Here is a 12,132-nt window from a genome sequence, read left to right as displayed (position 1 = left end):
TAATCTGTTGCTATTGGGGGCCTTTAGCTTCAAGCTAAATATACATGGCTGGCTCTTTCTCCATTCAGGTCTGGTCTCAAAGAAGTGATATAGCCTTGGAGAAACATCTTCCGGGCAGCAGTTTGTATTTGAATGGCTAATTACAGTTTTAGGATGAAGTATGACCCTTTACATTTTGTTGGCCCCTTTTTGGTAGGATTTGGGACTGTTTACTCATATTTCTCATTGCACTGTAACTGCAGTCCTGATTGGATTCCTTTGCTTTGGCATATTTGCTAGTTCCCACCCTATGTGGTATTTTATATCTTCTGTGTCCCTTTACATCTTCTCTTAATGCCTTTTATGTTGTATTTTAAGCACTTGGAATGGCATTGTTGAAAGCTACTAGATGAACTTGCATTGCTTTGCGAGTTCACATTGTCAATATTTCATGAGGGGATGTAAAGGAACATTGCAGCATTTATCTTATACTTAATTCAGAAGTAACACGCCATCCTTCTTGCTTTATATTTTTCAAATGACATGAAAGCTGTCTGCGTCCTGTCATGTTTGAAATGTTTCTTGTGTAGGCTGTGTTTCATCGGGGGTACATCTGTTGGATTGATGTTCATTTGTCATAATGTTGGAGAATCTGTATGATATAATGCATAATGGTGGATAGAGCGCAGCTTTCCAAAAGCCTACGAGTCCCAGCTGAACAAAATGCAGTTTTGCTTATAATCTGATTGACTGATAAACAAAGAGCACTTGACAAGCGGGTTATGAGGAAAGTAGACTGAGCTTTCTGTGTATAACCTACTTTCACAAATCAAATGCATTTCATGCTAATGTTTTCAAAGAGTTCCTCTCCTTTAATCTGTCATCTATGTTTCATTAGTTGAAAGTTGTTACCTTTTTTATGCGCATAAAAGCGGAATCTCAGACAAGCTCCGGCAATTAAAAAGCGTAAATAATCGAGCTAGAGGATTTCACACTGGCGCTGTAGACAGTGAGCTAATTCACAGGCTTTGATAATAGGTAATGAGCTTGCATTATTATTCTGGTGCTGCGTTAATTGCTTTCTGTATTTCCCTGGTCGGACAATGGGCTTTATGTGGCGATAAGAGATGCACCTTTGTCACCCCGGCGGTGAGTGTTACGTGCCGATTGTGGAGGTGCAGGGCTAGAGTCAGTTCTAAAAGCACTCCAGTGAAATAGGTTTACTGTGCCAAAGCTCTGAAGGACAGGGCCTCTTAAGACCACTCCCCGCCACTCAGATGATTGCAGTTGGGTGTGCAGATGTTTTTACTCCAGTCATGTCTGTTAAAGAGCTACGCAGCACCACAATGAATTTGTCAAAGACAATCCAGAGCCGTGTAGCTCAAGGGGAGAGTTGATGGCAGCTTGGACTTGTGAACCTCAGAGACACAACTAATGCTGAGTCATTCCCTGATACAACAAAATGGCAGCTGGTCCGTCTCATGTTGAACTACTTTAACGTAGGAGCCACATCCGTTTATTGAAAAGATGCATGCCCTTAAGAAACTGTATGCAACAAACCTGAATGACTACATTTGTGTTAAAGTGTTGCATTAATTTAGAAATGACATGATTAGTTGGCTATTGAATTCATTTTTATGAAAGTGTATATTTGAAGTTGGTCCTACAGCCCATTAATTGTCAACTTTTGCTGTTTTTTTTCTCTTTCTTTGATTCAGTATTTTTTCAAAGTGCGATTTTAGACCATTATTTGGGACTGAGAAGTTACGATGTGTCATTTATTTTCTGACTTTTCATAGAAGATTTAATTTACTTGTTAATCATTTTTGGATGATAACTAATAGTTATTTTTAATTTACCAGTTAATCATTATCTCTTAAAACTTAGTGGCAATGATCCAACACCTCCCCTTCTGCTAAATTTAAATATAACACCTGTAAATTATAGACAGTACTTTTATTTATTATACTAGCTACATCAGGCCCTTTCCATCTGGCTCCATATTTCCTTTAATAATATAAAGTAGTCTTTGGCAAAATACTTGATTATTTACTGATGTGTGAGATGTGTGGTCAGTATGCCCAGCTAATCTGTATTTTAATCAAACATGATAAATGGTTGTATTGGTTGTATTTCTCAATCTCAAAGATACATAACTCAGTGTCAGATGTGGTGAACAAGACAGTAAAAAGATGCTCTTCAAGCCGGTACATGCTGGAAACATAACCGTAACTGCTAGTTAATGACATAATGACACATTTCCCTGGTTGCTCTGAGCCTAGTACTCTGGTATAGAGGGACATATCAGAAACACTGCATCAAACTTTGATTGGTTTATTGCTGAACCTGCCGGTCACATGCCACTGAAGGTCTACTCGGCTGTGTGCATTATGAAATCACCATTTAAACAAATGAAATTTGATTTAATCTACCTTGGTGGGCTGCCCAAGTATAGCTCTTTGTCTGGGAACTAATAATTTAGCATGTGCTATAAGTTGACAATGAATACAACCCTGTGTGTTTTGTTTTCCAGGTCTGATGGGAATACCGTCAGATTCCTCCCAGCAGACCCACACCTCCTGCTCCTATCAGCACTCCCCCAGTGGCACCATTAACACTCAGAACAGCCTGTCCAACAACCAACCTAACAGCCACCCCAACAGCCACTCCTCCAACAGTGGCCAGGTGCCCCTGTCACATCCTGCCCAAGCTCACACTGGCCACGGCTCGCCCCATGCACAGCACCTCCCACAGCACGGTGGCCCCCACAACCAACACGCCCCACACAGCCAACATAGCCAACACAGTCAACACCAACAGCACCAACCGCACCCCCAGCATGCTGCACACTCCCAGCATGGTCAGCACCCACCCCACGGCCAGCACCCACAGCAACACACACCGCATCCTTCCCAACACACTCAGCACAGCCAGCACCCCTCTCAGCACGGGCAGCAGCATCCGACACTCTCCCACCAGCCCCATCCTACCCAGCAACAGATGGCCTGCAACACAGGTAAGACCCGCACTGTCTGTCATCATCTGTCTCTTAACCGCCATCGTCACATTGTTTTCTCTTCATCCTCTTCATCACACAGACTCATGAATGAGAGCAAAGTTGAACACTGGTTCACAGCTGAATTCGGTTTTTGTAGTAGTCCTCATTTGTACTCATAAATCATTGAGAAACTGTTTCAGGTCCAAGCAGTAAAGCATCATATGATTTATGATCAGTGATATGAGAACAAAGCAATGCTGCATCCAGTGACTTTAACTGCTAGCACAGTAGTCAACTGGCTCCTCCTAATGGTCATCTCACAGTACTGAAGAGTTTAAAGTCTTCTATATGGCGTTTTCTTCTCATTTATTTGGCACTACGGGATTGATTGCACAGTTCTTATCCAACAGTAGCTGAAACTTCCAGCATCCACTCATCTGCAGTTGTCCATGAATGAGATGATTAGGACTGAATTTGTTTGTGGAGGGAACCTGACTTCTGGAGACCTTTTATTTACCTACTAGCTCTTGTCTTGCAGTGTCACAGATAGTTTGCTCTGTGTTTTTGCAGGTTTACTGTCTGACTGGTACCCAAATCTGGATGCACTGAAAGAAAGCTGTCGTATTGCTAGCAGCTATAACTGGGCTGATGTCGACCTTTCACCTTTCCAAGGTGCGGCTTGGACACAATAAGTAGATTTGCATAAATTAATGAATAACGAAAAGTATGTATTTGTCAGAGAGTAACGCTGCGCCCGAAATTACATACTATGCACCAAGTACTCTGTATCCAAACTGTCGTTTTACATATTTTTGGGTATGTAAACAGTAGAATGAATCTTTTGGATGTGCTTCAAAGTCTCCTTGCTAGCTGGAGGCGTGTTACCATGGTAACCCATGTCAACTCTTGCACAGATCAACGGTTCAGTTGTCTCTGCCCGCAATTGTCCAGTCTTGTCACTGCTGTTGCATTGCATTGTGGGATACCTTTGCAAGCAGAGTGTCCAGTGCTTGCCTATTCTTAATATTTCACCAGAAATAGTATGCATCTCACATACTAACAGCTGCATGACAGCATTTCAGACGTACTAAAAAGAAAACGTCACATTCTAATATATCATACTAAAAGTATCATGTTTGTATGGAATTTCGGACGCAGCTACAGATTTTTCCAGATTACAGTTTGCTCTGTGATACTCCAATATGACCAGAAGAAATGCATGTTTTTAAAACTAGTAGATGATCGTACTGTGGAGCCCCAGCTTTTGATTGAGCACTGAAGTGGAGTTGGTTACAAGTTTAATTAAACAGAGCTCTTCAATTAAATAACACTGCCTTCAAGTTTAATTACCAAAACACCAAGCTCAGCAGGTCAGTTTATCCAATTACAGTCTCAGATTGCAAGGTAGATCCCCCCCCCCCCCCCACTATCGCCCACTGAAAGTCGCTGACATGGATATACAGCCTATTGTAAAAAGAGTCATGTTTGTAAATTGCTCATTTACTAAGTTTACATTCTAAGGATAGTCATTAGTGCAATTTCATACATTTCATTGTCAGAAAGACATCGTAGCGCAGACAGATGCTGCCATGATAGTAAATGTGTGATCTATATTTCAAAGGATTGAGAGAAAGTATGAGACAAGCGGAGTTGAACAACTGGTCCCTGGAACCCACCCAGATAGCAGATCTCTGCTCGTCTATCAACCAGTTTTTTGCCCGCACTGGTGTAATCCAGCCACAAGGGGCAGTGCAGTCTCCTGTCTGTCATGGCTCCATGCATCCCAACAAACCAAGCCAGCACCTCGCCACAGGTTAGATGTTTGCTCTGTTACCATTTTCACATTACATATTGATCAGTGTTTTTCTATTTCCGATGAGAGGCACAATATCCACCTTGTGTGTAAGATTTACACTTATCCTCTATTGACATGTAAGGTCAGAATGTGCGTATGTTTATAAGATGTCTGTTTGCAAATTGAAAATGTTGATCCATTTAGCAAAGCAGATGCTGGCCATGATGTTGCTGATCCACTGTAAACACAGTTTCTGTGTCATTTTCATCCAGATGTTGATGTTTGATGATTCAGTCTGTAAAACAGCAGCATCCCTGGAAACGTAGAACCCCGCAAAAAAAACAACAACAATAAAGTCTCTGTTTTAAAAGAGCTCTGGTATTGGAGAGTCTCTCATATAAGCTGCTGACAGTAAATAAGCAAATAACCTAAACTGAGATGTTGCAATCTGTATCAGCAGAGGAAAAACTCAACAGTGGTGCATCCCTCTTTATTAATTCACAAAGTCTGACTCAGAGTCTTAAAAGCCTATAAATTCAAATACATGAGCCAGTTTTCTTCAATATTTATCTCAAGAACATCTCACCAATCTTGTTTCATGTAAAGCAAACATTTTGGAATCTTGTTGCCCTTGTTGTACTTTAACTAACCCTCAACAGAATTAAATTTTAATCAACTCACTTTCACAAGTTTTATTACTTTCAGACTCCAAAACGTGTAGCTTGTAGTGACTTTAGCTGCTACTAGTTTCTAATCGTAATGTTTTTTAAATTTTATTTTCATCCAAAATGAAGGATCCATCTTCTCAGTCACTTCCAGTTCGCTTTGAACAACCCCTCCCCCATTCAGTGTTGTCTGAGCTCAGTCAAAAAAGAGTTTACTTCACACCAATCAGTATTTATAGAGTTATATATATTGATAGAACATGCCATCTAAAAGGTTTTTATCCATAATCACTTATTCAAAAAAAAAATGGTTTATGGTTTATTTGTAGTTTCAAATGGTCTTTGTTGTGATTCCTAGGAAATCTCTATATGGACTCCAGACAGAGCATGCCCATGATGGGCCCTCCAGCATACTCCCACATGCCCCCCATGAGCAGCGCTGGAGCCACTATGACTGGTGAGATCTAGTTATAGCAGGAATATAAGAGTCAGTCTTTCTCCTTCATGGTCTGTTTACTAAACCCAGTGGGTGGGTGGGACTCCTCCTCTCCTCTGTGTTTCCTCCAGGACACCATGCTCAGATGAACCAGCAGCACATGATACCTACTAGAAACTTCCAGATGCATCGCATGCCAGCCGACGACATCCAGGATGATTTTGATTGGGACTCCATTGTCTAGCCCCTAGACATGCTTTTGCAGACAGAAGGGAGTGAGGAGAGGAGGTGGAAGCCAGGCTGAGCAGAAATGCCGGAGGAGGAGGAGGAGGAGGAAGCCACTGTGGGTGCAGAAGAACATTTGACAAGCTTCGGAGAAAGATGGACTTCAGAGTCCTGACATTTTTACAAAAGCAAAACATAAAATGTTACTTTGAAGACAATCATATTTAGTCGGACATGTTTAAGTGATTGCTTATGTGCTTGTCTAGAGACAAGTAGAACACATTCACATGTAAACCACATGCTCCTCAGCTCCTCAGCCAGCCCTCTCCTCACCCCTAACCAGCAGCCTTCCAAAGTCCGCACCCCTCTCCCCCCTGCCCTCCTACTCCGTAACTGTTATGTGATTTGAGCGACGTGTTCAGCTTGTAATTCTTCTCGTGTTGACATTGGCCTCAGCTGCCTCGTGGATGAGTTTATCTCTCTTTTTAACCTTTTGTTTGATTTGTTTTATTTTCAAGAAACACAGGCCGTCTCTGTGAGTAATGTGATGGTGCTCGTTGGTCACTTTTGGGAGAAAGTGGGCCCCACTGTGGCTGAATTGGTGGTAAAGTTAGGTTTACAAAAACGGAGGTTTTGAACAGGGTGTTAAATGCTCCAGCTGGCTTGATATTAAAAACAAACCGTGACACAGAGAGAGGACAGAAAGTATCATAGCCAACTGATGTGATTGGGCTCACCAAAACAAACTTTTTATCTTAGTTCTCTGTCTTTAAGCACTTCAAAATGAGTGAGTAGGATTAAGTGAGTGGAAGGTGACAGCGGGGAATTAGATCTTTTTTTTTATTTCGTCTTTTAAAAAATATTTCAACCTAAAGTAACCTGAGGTTTAGGTTCTGTGTGCATCATGTACCTTAATATTTCCTGTAATATTGTTAGAATATTTCTATCAATCAGAAACTTATAATGTTCAAGGCATACGTTCACATTTCAAGCACCTTTTAATGGGAAAGTTACTCAGTTTTACATTCGTAGACTATTGATCATTAACGAAGTAGTTCAACTTTTTTCTTTTTTCTGAGAGTGAGAGAGACGATTGACCCCACTCATCTCATGAATTAGCCTGAGGTGGCTAAAACTAGCTCATCATAAAGCCCAGGAACAGGGGACAGCCGGGTGAATCTTGTCACAGAGGTAGCCACATTATTACACCACAGAACTCCCTCAAAACTCTCAACTTGCTTATTTTACTTTGCTGTTTTTATTCAAGTTAGACTAATAGCATATGCTAATTAGTTAGCTATAGAGGTGGCTAACCTCTTCCCCCTGGATGTTTGTCTGTTGGCTGAAAACATATTAAGAATGGAGCTTATTTATCATTGCCCACTCGCTCTGCTGTGATTGGTTCTTACATTCTCTGCCCATTTGGCTGGTTAGTGCGTAAGTTCCCTTTATCAGTGGTCCCTAGGAAGCAAACCATTGCTTGGTTGTTTGACTTAATTCCAATTAAAGTTTTTACGTAACTAAAAACAGGCAAAACTGTCATACAGAAAAGTGGCAAACAATCATCAATGTAAACCAAAAAATGTTTTCTGTTTGTCACAGTATTGACATGTAGCGTTATTTAACAAAAATGCTAATTTCACGTTGGTTACACAAAAACTAGCTACTAAAGCCAAAGATGTCCGACTGAAGAAGAAGGAAAAACATGACATGAATCCCTTGTCATCAGCATGTCTGCTTGGTTTTATTTTGCACAATGAAGTCGAATTAATTAGTGCTTATGAGGCAAACTGTACTTTATGCAGTTTGTATACAAGAATACGTGTGTGAAAGCAACACCTGGGAATCTTCAGCTCCTGTTTGTGCTACATGTATTTAATGAGTAATTAGAAAGTTGCAGGAAAATAGAGAGTTCAGAGACGAGTAAGAGGAACAACAAGCTTCATTCTTAATGTGAGAATGTTTCTTCATCCACAGACTTTGCTCCTACTCCCCTACTTTCCAGTCTTTATGCTAAGCTAAGCTAATTGTAGCTACATAATTAAAGGGGAACGCCACTTATTTTGCACATCAGTCTGTTTACAGGTGTTGAGGAGTACCACTGTGTATGTGAAAGTGGTCTTTTGTGGGTTATCGGCATACAGTCTGATCATTTTAGTGGTTCGGTGTACACGAGCCACTATGAGTATTACAAACCAAACTCTTTTGTTTTGATCATTTATTTCATAAACTGTCGATTGGGAGACTTTGAGAACTCTCACTAACTTTCCAGATCATTAAAAGAATATTAAGTGGCTTTTATTAACCTTTCAAAAAAAACAAAGACCTGCTATGAGACTAATGTTCCTTTGATTGATTAATGATCAATAGATATGCATCAGATGTAGAACTTTCCCTTTACAAAGGGCATAGATGCAAGTGCAATCCTCTGGCTTATAGAGTGGGTTGCAACCAGATTTGTACCATTTTTTTTTCTTTCCATGCATTTATTGAGGCTACACACAGTGTTTGTCATTTTTGACATTTAAATGATGGTGATATGATTCCTTTTTTTTAACAGCCCATGTTTTGTTGCGATAGAGAGATTTGCTATCACACAATTATTACAGAATGAGAAATGTGACTCATCATACAGTAAATGCTGTTTGTGCGCACGTGTATGTGTGTGTGTGTGTGTGTGTGTGTGTGTGTGTGTGTGTTGAGCGAATGATGTGTGTGTGTGTTTGTGTTTGTGTGTGAGTGTCAATGCATTTTGATTTTATTGAAATGTTAGGGCTATGATTGATTGCTGCAATCATCTCTATGCTATCTATGAGCACAAATGCAGATGCACACAGTGGTTAAAGATTAGAGCTGTGTTTTCTTTTGTTGGGGGGGTGGTTTCCTCAAGCACAGAACAGGGTGTTTGGCGGTTCTGGAAACTTCCTCTGCAGCAGGTGGCTCCTCACTCAGACAGGTGCTGAACTTTAGAGACACTATGTTAAAAAGCGCCCTGCACACTTTCACTTTTATTTGGTCTGAACCGTTAATGCAAAGCACCTTCTGGATCCCTCACTTACAGCCATCCATCCATCCATAACCTTACTCTCTGATATCTGACCCCTAGTGGTAATTATGAGGAATTACCAACCGTTAACAAAGAAACAGGATTATTTCTTCTCTCTGCAATAGTGCTGAACTGTGTATGGTGCTTTGCTTCTGTGATACTGTGCAAAAGAAATAGTCATTTTGGGAAATATGCTTGCTTTCTCACTGGGAGTAAGATGAGAAGATAGAGGAAGATAAGAAAATCTGAAGCGACACTCATCTGTCGCTTATCTTGGTTTGGTTTATCTTATCTCAGCATAAAGACAGGAAACATGAGAAACGTGGAGCCTGGCTCTTTGTGAGGATTAAATAAAGATACAGCATGTTGGTTTGTGGTTAGTGAGATGCTGTTCTAGGATGTTTTGGTCTTCAGGTGGAGCCACCTTGTCGTTTCACCTTGTTTCCAGTCTGTATGCAGAGAGTAAACGAGCGTATTTTCCAAAAATAGTCCTTCTAAGATAATTTATCAACTCCGATAGTAACTGTAGTTTTGATTTTATATTGATGACAATCATGGATTCTTTTTATATTGCATAATGTCTTTGTTATTGTGAGAGAACGCACTTTCAAATCTCACGATTGTTTTTCGGATATTACAGAATCATATGTTTGAACACAAAGGTTATTTGAATCTCGAACCAGCCCAGTTTTATACTGTACATCTTCTCTTGAATTGTCCAAAGCTGAGCAGCTGTGGACTCTGAAGTTCTCTCTTTCGATGGATGATACTGCCATTCACTTTTATATTTTAATCTGTCTTGTTTTTCCTCAGCCAAGCATATCTGTCCACTCCAGCGTCTTTTAGCCATATTTTTGTCTTTTGTGTCACAAATGTCTGCTGTATGTGAAAGACTGCCTCGCCTGTGAATCTCTTCTTCTTATGGAACTGCCAGAAATGTCATAATTAATACTCAGACAGAAACCTTAGTAGAGTGTCCCGAAATGATTTGAGATCTTTAAAATGAGAGCGACTTTAAGGTGAGTGTGGGCCAAAGGACTGCAACTGAAGGCAGCAGTGGGGGAAGAAAAAAAACAACAACAAAAAAAAGCATAAAAATGTGTTTTCATTTGGCCTCTTATGGACCTACAATACAGAACATCCCGAGTGTTTCAGTTCTTCCAGGTGAAGATTGTGAACATACGAGCTACTCTGAAAACCAACCGAGCACATCGACCCATTTTGAAAATAACAAAACAGATTTGATCCTAACAGATGTAGCCAAAAGGGAAAAAGGTGAAGACATTGACTGGATCACAATTTTTGGACTGTATGCGCGTGTGTGGGTGTGTGTATTTGTTTGCTTGTGTGATTTTTAAATTCCTTTTCAAAAGACAATTACATACCGCTTGACATGTACCTGCCAGAGAGATTATTTTAGGAGGAAAAAAGATGAAAAGATGAAAAAAAAAATAGCCTTGTTACAATATGGGAGAGAACTGCCAACAAGTACTGCTGATTGGGGCCTATTTTATTCAGTGCTGGTGTGTTGTTGTGCTTGTACATATATGTCTTTTCAATCATCCCTTTTTTCCTCTTGGGGGTGGGGTATCAAGGCAGGGGTGGGTCTTGTTCATGAAAGAGAAGAGGGAAAAGAATAGAGTATTTTGTTATTGTCCAATCAGAGGGTTGACAGTATGTATATATCTATATTGTATATATGTGATGAAAATGCGTTGGCTTTTTGTGTGACACTACCTTTTACCTGTACTATGGTTCTACATTCAGTGTTTCAGTGTTGATAATATATTTGGTTTGTGTTTATTTTCTTTTTTTATTTTGTCTCTGTCATTTCTTGTATTTTTTTCTCCTATTTGTCCTTTTTTTGTTTATTGCACGGTTTATTACTTTTGTTGTCCAATGAGGTGACACAGCTACTCTATGTATTTGTTTAGTGCTGTAAAATAACTCGAGTGTTATTAGAATCGTCGATACCACCGCCCACCCCACCCCCTTCCCCAATTTGCATGAATGGCACTTAAAGAAATAAAATATGGTAACTTCACTGTGGAATAATGTGCTGTTTGAGTCTTTTTACTGATTGATTTTTAGCGAAATAGAGAGTCCAAGCTTAACTACTTTCGTTTTTTTTTGTTTATTCATAACCAAAGACGACAAAGGTCCCATTAAACATAAAAGCAAACACACACACACACACACACAACATTCCAAAACTATTAGTTTATCTGAGATAAACAGGCTAATATTAATGCTAAATTTCAGAAGTTTAATCAATTGTTTAGATAAACGCTATTGTGCTCGACTTAGTTTTCTTTCCACTTTCAGGAATCCCTGACATATATACAGCAACTGAAGCACTCAGAAGAAACAGTTGCCACCAGAGACTGGACTTTGAACCCCAGAAGGACATTTTTGGACAACTGTTTCTACAACGATTTTAATCAGGCTGATATTAATGCTAAGATTTTCAAATTAGCTGTTAGCGGCCACGTTTTACAGAATTTTTATTTTCGTGTAATTGTTCATAAACCAAAGTATTCGGCAAAATTACTGTCTCCTGTTTTCCTGCACTAAAGGTAACGTGATCAATTTTCTTCCAAATCCATCTGATTTGAAGAAGAAAGACTTGAATGTCACTTGGAGGGTATTCACTTGGAAATCATTGGGGAATTTTATGCTTATCCTTTGAAGTGATGCAGTGTTACATTTCATTGACTCAAGGAAAACTTAACCTGATGTTGATGCTTGTTTATGATATTCCATCTTCTGGTGGGCAAGAATTTCTGGACAAATGTCATGTCCATGATTAATTACTGAGATGTTTAGTGGACTAAGAGCTATGCTGCTAACGTAGCTAACAGGAAATACAAATGTTTCTTCTGTGGCCTCATACAAGTGTCAAAAGAGAATTTGGCTGGTGTGTTATGTCCTGGCAGTAATCTATACAGTGGGCTATATCTTACCCACCCACCCAGCCTGTCAGACACC

General features: G+C 39.9%; 1 protein-coding gene across 3 annotated transcripts in view; it reads left to right on the top strand.

The window, feature by feature from the left end:
• The window catches only part of foxj3 (forkhead box J3), an 83,985-nt gene extending 72,576 nt beyond the window's left edge, over positions 1–11,409 (top strand). For all 3 annotated transcript variants that reach the window (XM_086199658.1, XM_086199659.1, XM_086199656.1), the window contains 5 exons: positions 2,513–2,995; positions 3,548–3,649; positions 4,599–4,790; positions 5,796–5,894; positions 6,005–11,409. In XM_086199658.1, the coding sequence (XP_086055784.1) occupies positions 2,513–2,995; positions 3,548–3,649; positions 4,599–4,790; positions 5,796–5,894; positions 6,005–6,117 (989 nt within the window). In that variant the 3' untranslated portion in view covers positions 6,118–11,409. The remainder of the gene's footprint in view (positions 1–2,512; positions 2,996–3,547; positions 3,650–4,598; positions 4,791–5,795; positions 5,895–6,004) is intronic.
• Positions 11,410–12,132: the final 723 nt, after the last annotated feature.

This window comes from Aulostomus chinensis, chromosome 3 (assembly GCF_037954235.1).
Source record: "Aulostomus chinensis isolate RoL2024-O1b breed Wild chromosome 3, RoL_Achi_v1.0, whole genome shotgun sequence".
Classification (NCBI taxonomy): Eukaryota; Metazoa; Chordata; class Actinopteri; order Syngnathiformes; family Aulostomidae; genus Aulostomus; species Aulostomus chinensis.
This window is presented reverse-complemented; position numbering and strand designations above follow the sequence as displayed.